The sequence below is a fragment of the Panicum hallii genome, chromosome 4 (assembly GCF_002211085.1).
Source record: "Panicum hallii strain FIL2 chromosome 4, PHallii_v3.1, whole genome shotgun sequence".
NCBI classification, from domain to species: Eukaryota; Viridiplantae; Streptophyta; class Magnoliopsida; order Poales; family Poaceae; genus Panicum; species Panicum hallii.
The window spans coordinates 11,166,829-11,176,443 of NC_038045.1; the positions used below are offsets into that span (position 1 = coordinate 11,166,829).

Below are 9,615 nucleotides of genomic sequence, written 5' to 3' on the forward strand. Positions count from 1 at the left end.
CCGCTTTACTTGGTATTTCGGTGTACGCAGCAATAACGCGTCCAGACCATGGCCTCAGAGTGAAATCAGGAGAGCCATCAAGAGGCAGCAGACCAAACAAATAAACAACTACAACAAGAGGAAAATGACTAATGGACCTAAGTCATGGTAATGCATCCCCAGAAGGGAAATGTGTTGCCAGCATTTAACCCTATAGGGATGGACTGAATACAGGTTGCACACCAGCAAAACATCCAGAATGAATTAACTGTTTGTCTTATAGCAACAATGCTGGCCATCATGGACTACTCAATTTCATTCCGATGCTCCCAAAACGGTGCAGCCTAGATTTTAATGCAGCAAGGTTATACTCTCCTTTGCTTACAAGCAAATGCAATCATAGTCCAAAGCTAGTACCATCATTGCACCAAAGCAGCTCAATTTCGTTGGCCACATCTAATTTCGTCGGCCAAACGCAAGCTGATGAAAATAACAAGCTTATTTCGTCGGCTTACAACAACCGACGAAAATTGAGCGTGTTTTCGTCGGCCTAGCGCGGGCCGATGAAAACAAGTCCATATTTTCATCGGCCAGGCCCGGGCTGACGAAACAAACCATAGATTTTCGTCGGCCTACCCTAAGCCGACGAAAATAGATCTAATTTCGTCGGCTCACTCTGGCTGACGAAAATATAGGTACCCTAAGTACCGGCCTCCCCTCGATTTGGTTGTCTTCTACGCCCGCAGCATATCGAGCCCCCGCCCCCGCGCCTCGCCGCCGCCCCTAGCCTAGCGCCCCATCTCCACCGCGGCCCCGGAGCTGCCCCTCTGACCCGCGGCCCCGCGGCCGCCCCTTTGCCCCGCTGCCCCGGGGGCCGCCGCCGCTGCCCCACGCGGCTCTGCCCCCCGGCCTCGCGGCCCTCGGCCGCGCCCCCCTCTGCCCCGAGGTCCCACGCCGCGGCCGCGCGCCCCTCTGCCCAGCGACCCCGCGGCCCGCCGGCACTAGCCCTGCGGGCCCCCGCCGCCGCCCTGAGATCCCATGCCGTGGCATCGCGGCCTGCCAACGCCCCGCGGCCCGCCGCCGTCCCACGGGCCCCCGCGGCCGCCCCAAGGTCCCACGCCGCGGGCCCCCACCGCCGCCCCCGAGCGAGGTCCCACGCCGCGGCACCGCGGCATGCCGACGCCCCGCGCGGGTGCCCGCCGCCGCCTCGCCCGGCCACCTGCCGCTGCCCCGCGGCCCCGCGGCCACCCCTCTGCGCCCCTACCCCGCGGCCCCGCTGCCGCCCCTCTGCCCCGCCGCCCCAGGGGCCGCCGCTGCTGCCTCGTGCGGCTCCCCGCTGCGGCCCCGCAGCCCCGGGGGCCGCCGCCGCCGCCCCGCGACCCCGCAGCCCTCTATCAGATCTAGGACTACGGGACTGTGTACATAACGTAGTTCGTACAGAAATAGTGGATAGGACATGTCCTATACCTTATCTGTGTTGTACTCTACTCGCATGCGAAGTAGAACTAGTCGATACAGAAGGAAGCTACTCGAGTTGTACTCGGGTAAGATTCCTAAGCTAGTGTCGGACTAGGATTCATGTAACCCTGTCCTCTCGGATATATAAGGGCGGGCAGGGACCCCCTCAAAACACATCAACGCCCAAGGCAATACAAACCACCAAACAGGACGTAGGGTATTACGCACATCGTGGCTCGAACCTGTCTAAACCTTGTGTTGCTTGCACCTTCGAGTTCCTGATCTCGGTGACACTCTACCTAAAACTCACCACCTCGGGTATACCCCTCGGTGGGCAGGTGGTAAAACACTGACAGCTGGCACGCCAGGTAGGGGGGCGCATCGAAGATCCACCGGCGAACACGATGGCATCATTCAAGTTCACCAGTGCCGTGCTCCTCGAGGGCACGACGTTCGTTTTTGGCTCATGGGTCTGCGTCGCAAACGGCGCGGGCGATTTCCGTCGACTCACCATCGACGTCATGAAGCCGAAGACTCTCGCAGCAAGTTTTCACAGCGAGCTTGATGAGTTTGTCGACAATCTCGATGACTTGTTGACCCACGGCTCCGCCAGGAAGATCGAGGAGGAGTCCATTTTCAACGCGACTCTACCCCATGCTGCAACAACCACGCTCGGATCGGACTCGCTCCAATCTGAGGACTTGCATAGCCGATCACGACTCGGTCCACGCAATTCGGCCACTGAACTTCAGGAGGCCAACAATTCCGAGTCCCTCTCCGCATTGGAAAAGGACTTGGACTTTTTACTCCAAACCGGAAAACACGAAGCCACGGCACGTCGGGGGGCTGCGGGTCGTCTTGGTGACGATGGTCTGATGATCACCTCCACCCCAGAAGGCCGTTTCGTGCATTGGAAGGGCATGAAACTCTCTGATCTACTCGAAGGTGAAGACCGACTCATGACACACCTTGAGCCCTTGCCTTTTCAGTAGGGCAAGCCATTAGCCACCACGGCAGAAGAATCGAACGAGCTAGTTGAAGCGAGCTCCGACGAACTCATATCACACCAAATGTTGATGGCAGAAGAGGGAGAGGACAATGGCATCTCACCCAATGAAACACTTGACATGATATTCGAAGACGAGGCCACAGCCAACGCCGGCGACGAAAATGACACCGAGCGTGAGGCACGAAGGGCTAGGAACAGAGCCCGCGCAGCCTGGCAAAGGAGGGTCAACGAGCGCATACGATCTATGCATCGTGAACTGGACACCGAATTCGTCGTCATGAGCGAGCGGGGCTTCAGAACCCCATGGCTAACATCGCCAGGGTAACCGCCATACTCGAATGCAGCAACGATCCAAACCTACGCCAAGCATTTCGCTACGCGCAGAGAGCATGGATCCAGCTCGATCAACAAAACCCGGCGTCAGCCATCGGAGAAGGACACATGGACGAATGCCGCAGTCAGGCTAATAGTCGAATGGCAGGCGGCCATCTTCAACATCAACTATGCAATAACAACGACAACGCTCGTGGAAGTCAGGCAACTGGCGGGAGGCAGCAGCCACCTCCAGGAGGCAACCCACGACAACCTAATCATCCCAACCATCGGAATCCTCAAGAATTACCCATTGAAGACCTGCGCCAGAAAATCAATGAAGGATGCGATGCGTGATCCAGATGCAGAGAACGTGAAATAGTCGATCCAGAAGGTACCGATTGCAGTGATCGCTTTCCAGCGTTCACAGCACGGTTCAACAGTTACAAGTACCCTGAGAGCTTCAAGCCAATTAGGATCACCAAGTACGACGGCAAACAAGCTCCTCAGCAATGGCTACGATGTTACTCTACCGCCGTAGAAATCGCAGGAGGCTCTAACACCACCAAGGTCGTCTACTTCCCGATGGCTTTGGACCCTGCACCACTCACATGGCTGGAGAGCCTCAGCAACAACTCGATCAACTCCTGGGAGGGGCTCAAGAAAGTCTTTATCGACAACTTCCAGGGGGCGATCGTCCGCGCAGGTACTCGTCATGACCTTGCTCAGTGTAAATAGGAACGCAACGAGCTCCTACGATCATACACATGCTGTTTCTTCGACGTACGAGCCACCATTGCGAACATCTCGGAAGAGGACATCATCGACTACTTCTATAATGGCCTCACCGACCCAGGCATCTATAGAGACTTTGGGCGGAACAGATCAAAAACTGTGGCAGGACTTCATGACATGATGCACGTTTGGTCCGAGCAAGAGGAGAAGATGCGTGAACGGTTCCCGAGGCACAACGACAACAACCCGAGGCGCACAGATGGCAATCATACTGACAAGAGCCAACGGGTCTACTCGGGTTCATCCTGAAAGCGTAAGCCAGATGACCTCATCGCGGCTGTGGATCATCCTCCGCGAGGCAGGAAGACAATGACGCAGGAGCAATTCGAAAAGCTCTTGCAGAAGAAATGCCCATGGCATCCAGGTGCCAATCATGCGGCAATCGATTGCTACAACCTCCGGAGAACATTAAGCAATCCCAGCAATACAAAGAAGAATAAGTCAACGGATAAAGAGCCCGAAGAGGACGACCAAGGGGACAAATCGCACAACGCGAAGTTCCAAGATGCCTCAAAAACCATCAACATCATCTTTGAAGGTGACGAAGAGTTCAGTTCCAGGAGGGAACAAAAACTGCTACTCCGAGAAATCATGTCCGTCGAGCCGGCGGTACCACGACCACTCCGATGGTCGGAGGTCCCCATCTCATTCTCACGAGACGATCAGTGGACCAGCTTCTCGGAGCCCGGCAAATTCCCCTTGGTTCTGGACCCGGTGGTGGCAGAGGTCAAGCTCACCAGAGTACTCATCGACGGCGGAAGCAGTCTCAACCTCATCTTCGCCAGCATGTTGAGAAAGATGGGCTTAGACTTAACGGACATGCTCGTCCCAAGCAAGTCTCCCTTCAACAGCATTGTCCCAGGCAACGCAGCACATCCACTTGGCACAGTGGTCCTTCCAGTCACCTTCGGCATGAGGAAGAACTACCATACCAAGTTCATCAAATTCGAAGTTGCCAACTTCGAATCTTCATATCATGCCATACTGGGCAGGCCGGCACTGACCAAATTCATGGCAGTGCTGCACTATGTTTATCTACTTCTCAAGATGCCAGGACGAAGTGGGGTACTCACTCTCCGAGGCGACTTGAAGAAGACGTATGACTGCAACTAGGAGGCCATTCAATACGCTTCGACTACGCGAGTGCCAGATGCTTCAGGAGAAGTACTCGCGGCCGCGCAACAACTCTCCCAAGCCGGGCTGAGAATCCCAACGAAGAAGGCAAGCAAGTCGAGCATCCAGTCGACCGGCGATGTGGCCCTCAAGATGATCCAGCTCCGGGAAGGTGACTCATCTAAGACCGCTGTCATCGATGCAGGTTTAGGTGAGAAATAGAAAATCGCGCTCGTCAGTTTTCTTCGAGCTAACCGACACATATTAGCGTGGAAACAAGCGGATATGTCAGGGGTGCCCAAGGAACTGATCGAGCATAGCCTAAATGTACACGCACAAGCTGTGTCCAAAAAGCAACGCCTTCGCAGGTTTGCTCAAGACAAACGAGAGGCAATCAAAAGGGAAATAGGTAAACTCCTCGCGGCTAGCTTCATTAAAGAAGTAATCCATCCAGAGTGGGTAGCTAATCCTGTCCTTGTAAAGAAAAAGAATAATGAATGGAGAATGTACGTTGACTACACCGACCTCAATAAGCATTGCCCAAAGGACCATTTCGGGCTACCGCGCATCGATTAAGTCGTCGACTGGACGACGGGTTGTGTACTCCTCTGTTTTCTTGACTGCTATTCGGGGTACCACCAGATCGCGCTCAAGGAAGAAGATCAAATAAAGACCGTGTTTATCACCCCGTTCAGGACATATGCCTACAAAACTATGTCTTTCGGGTTGAAAAACGCAGGTGCAACCTATCAACGCGCAATTCAAATGTGCTTCACCGATCAGCTGCATCGGAATGTTGAGGCCTACGTGGATGATGTGGTCATCAAGGCCAGGAATCTTGAGGACCTGATCGCAGACTTGGAAGAAACGTTCAACAGCTTACAAAAGTTCTGATGGAAGCTCAACCCAACAAAGTGCATTTCTGGAGTACCATCAGGGAAATTGCTCGGGTTCATCGTCAGCCACCGGGGAATTGAAGCCAATCCTGAAAAGATCATGGCCATCACTGGCATGGAGGCTCCGGCCACAATCAAGGATGTGTAGAAACTAACAGGATGTATGGCAGCCCTGAACAGGTTCATCTCCCGACTCGGGGAGAGGGGACTACCCTTCTTCAAACTCTTGAAGCGCCAAGACAAGTTCCAGTGGACAGAAGAGGCCAAGTGGGCCCTGCAGAATCTGAAACAACACCTACAGTCACCCCCGGTCCTCACAGCACCACTGCCGGGAGAAAATCTACTACTCTATATTGCGGTGACAACTCATGTCATCATCAGTGCCATCGTCATCGAACGTAGCAAAGAGGGCCATGCATTTGGAGTGCAGAGGCCCGTGTACTTCGTCAGCGAGGTACTCTCTGAATCTAAGGTACGATACCCAGCAGTTCAGAAACTCCTATATGCAATACTGATCACATCAAGAAAGCTACACCATTACTTCGACGAGTACAAGATCACTGTGATTACGGATTTTCCGTTGGTGGATATTCTACATAATCAGGACGCCACAGGACGTATATCAAAGTGGGCAGTGGAACTGGGGGCTTTGTCAATTGACTTCAAGCCACGCACTGCAATTAAGTCTCAAGCTCTAGTCGATTTTATGGCCGAATGGAGAGAAAACCAAATTCCAACTCCAGTCAACACGCCAGAGCACTGGACCATGTATTTCGATGGATCTCTTAAGCGCGATGGCAGAGGTGCTGGAGTCCTATTTATCTCCCCGAAAGGCGAACAACTGAAGTATGTCCTCCAGATCCTTTGGGAGGTATCCAATAACGAAGCTGAGTATGAAGCCTTGCTTCACGGGCTACGTTTGGCGATATCACTAGGCATCAAGCGACTACTTATATACGGTGATTCCTCCTGGTCGTTCAGCAAGTCAATAAAGAGTGGGACTGCAACAAGGAGATAATGAACGCCTACATACAAGAAGTGCGCAAGCTAGAAAACAAATTTTCCAGACTGGAGGTTCATCACATGATACGGGAACACAATGTCGGCGCAGACATACTATCCAAGCTAGGATCCACCCATGCACAAGTCCCAGCGGGAGTTTTCGTCCAGGAGCTGAAGCAACCATCCATCAAGTCCTCACCTCAGATAACCACTGATACTGAAACTCAGAAGCCCGATCGGGAGGTTCTGATGCTCGGGGAGGACTGGAGAGAAACTTATATTGACTTCATCCAGGACCAAAGACTACTAGCGGGGATGTACGCAAAAAGTGTAGCGACAGCTCATGTCATGCGCAGAAGCAAATGTTGTGTCCTAGTCGACAATAAACTCTACCGATATGGCGCATGATCAGGTGTACTCATGAAATGCGTTACGGGTGAAGACAGCTACGACATACTGCGGGAGATATATGAGAGAGTATGCAGCAACCACGCAGCTTCAAGAACGCTAGTTGGGAAAGCATACAGAGCTGGTTTTTGGTGGCCCACCGCAGTGTCAGACGCTGAAGACCTGGTGTGGAGATGCCAAAACTGCCAATTCTTTAGCAAGCAATTTCACGTCCCAGCCCACAATCTTATCACCATATCGCCATCCTGGCCGTTTGCCTGCTGGAGCCTTGATATGATTGGGCCATTTACAACGGCGCCAGGCGGTTTTACCCACACATTGGTAGCAATCGACAAGTTTACCAAGTGGATCGAGTACAAGCCGATAACCAAGCTCACACCAGACAGAGTCGTTGATTTCATCTGCAACATTCTGCATCGCTTCAGCTTCCTAAACACGATCATCACGGACCTGGGATCAAACTTCACAGCTAACCAGTTCTGGGAGTTCTGTGAAAATGCGTGCATCAAAGTCAAATACGTCTTCGTTGCACACCCAAGAGCCAATGGTCAAGTCGAGAGGGTGAACGGCAGGATAATCGAGGGCCTCAAGAAAAGACTCTATGATGAAAATAGCAAGAAAGGTAGAAAATGGATACATGAGTTGCCACATGTCATCTGGGGGCTCAGGACTCAGCCGTCCAAAGCCACAGGACAAACACCATTTTTTCTTGTCTACGGCTCCAAAGCAATTTTACCAGCTGACATCATGTGGAAATCCCAAGGGTTGAAATGTACAACGAAGGCGAGGCGGACGAGGCAAGGCAGCTAGAGCTAGACTCTATCGAAGAGGCTCACTGCACTGCTCTTGTTCAGTCAGCATGATACCTACAGGGGATCCGACGATATCACGACCGCAACGTCAGAGAACGATCAGTCAGTATAGGCAATTTGGTCCTACACTGCATCCAAGATGAGTCAGGATTACACAAGTTCAATTCGAGATGGGAAGGATCGTTCATCGTCAAGCAGATTACAAGACTGGGGTCTTATCGACTACAATACCCCGAGGGCCAGGACGTCCCAAATTCCTGGAACGTATAGAACCTGCGAAAGTTTTACCTAGAAGAAGACATGTATTGATAGCTGTTCTTCGAGTGCCAAGATGGTTTCCTTCCGATTCAACTTGGAGGCCATGTGCCATAGAATCAGGAATGTAAATTTTATATTAAAATTTGGAGGCTATAGCCACATTCAAGTTTCATATAAATTGACTTCTTGCCATGAGCATAACTGTCGTTGCGATGATAATCGCATTTTTCCAAACAGGCTAGATCCGCTCGATCGGACCCAATCTAACTTGTTTGACGGGCTCACTTGAGGAGCTATATCGACTACTCCTAGAGTCACTGCACTCAGGGTAGTATTGACTACTTGCTATGAGCATCATAGTTATCGCGATGAGGATCGCGTACTCCGAACAGGTTAGATCCGCTCGATTGGATTCAATCTAACTTGTTTGATGGGCTCACTTGAGGAGCTATATCAACTACTCCCAGAGTCGCTGCACCCAGGGTAGTGTCTACTACTTAGCCTATGAACATGGATGGCAATCCAGAAATCACAAGGCAATGATAGTATAGACAACACTGACAGATATTTTACAAGGAGAAAAGTACTTGTCTTTACAATAACTCAATCCTGTTCTATATTCTCTACTATTTTTTCAGCTACAGGCCAGGCCTCTAGAAGATACTCATTGAACTGCTCTTTAGAGCATTCTGCAGTTACACCCTGTGCGAGTACCTCTAGTCGAGCCTTAGGCCAAAATGACTTTACAAGACCTAAGGCATGGCTAACATATGTTGTGGAGGCCTCGGCGATGAGGTTGAGGACTTTCTGCAGATCCCCCATTTGCTGCGCCATCTTCCAGTGGATCCACCACTTCAACCAGCTATCGGGCGGCAACCCTTAGGTCCTCGAGCTCTTTCTGGCGTTGTTCCTTCTCTTCGCCCAGCGTCTTGATCTGCTGAAGGCAATCGACGAACTGCTTCTCCGTATCGGTGATTACCTTCTGCAACTTCTTGATGTCATCTGTGCGACGATACAGCATATTCTTCATGTTAGTAAGTAACTCTTCTTTATAAGCTAAGAGTTTCTTAAGCTCTGCAGTGAAGACAGTGTTTCAAAACACAAGATGAACTGTTAGAGAAAGTACTCGAGCGAGGACAGGACTTGCCTTGATGCGCTTTTTTCTGCTTCTTGAGCTATTCCTGGAGCTCGGAGTTGGACTTCTCAAGATTACGGATGTCGTTCTTGAGTAGCCATGTTTCTCGTGTCTGCTCCTGCTTCAGCTTGTCGAGCTCTTTGCGAAGATAGATGTTCTTTCGGATTTCTTCGTCGATGCATTGATCCTTCGCTTGGAGCTCCCGGAGGCCACTCTCAACTGCCTTCAGCTTCTCAGATTTTTCTTGAGAGTGTTTGGCCACATCCTGTATAAGCGGGAAGATTGAGAAGACAAAACAACTCGACAAAGCATAATGGCAGAAGAGCAGTGATGCCTTACCAGGGTAAACCCATACATCTCCTTGGAGATCTTCTGGAAATACCTCATGTTGTCGACCGAGAGGAGTGGATCATCCAACAGATCATTGGTGATAATGTT

The 9,615-nt window shown here is 51.7% G+C and overlaps 1 protein-coding gene across 1 annotated transcript; it reads right to left on the reverse strand.

Annotated features, from left to right (window-relative positions):
* Positions 1-679: 679 nt before the first annotated feature.
* LOC112890346 (spidroin-1-like) lies at positions 680-8,876 on the reverse strand. Its single transcript, XM_025957253.1, has 2 exons — positions 8,811-8,876; positions 680-1,393 (listed from the first exon to the last, which is right to left on the reverse strand). Exons 1-2 carry the CDS (start codon positions 8,874-8,876, stop codon positions 680-682), a joined length of 780 nt encoding a protein of 259 aa, XP_025813038.1.
* Between the last annotated feature and the right edge of the window lie 739 nt (positions 8,877-9,615).

Bases quoted from the DNA above. Each gene is read 5' to 3' on its own strand.
- LOC112890346 (XM_025957253.1), bottom strand. From the start codon at position 8,876: ATGGCGCAGCAAATGGGGGATCTGCAGAAAGTCCTCAACCTCATCGCC. The intron at 1,394-8,810 runs GTTAGCCATGCC...TTATGTACACAG, and splicing joins CCGAGGCCTCCACAACATAT to TCCCGTAGTCCTAGATCTGA.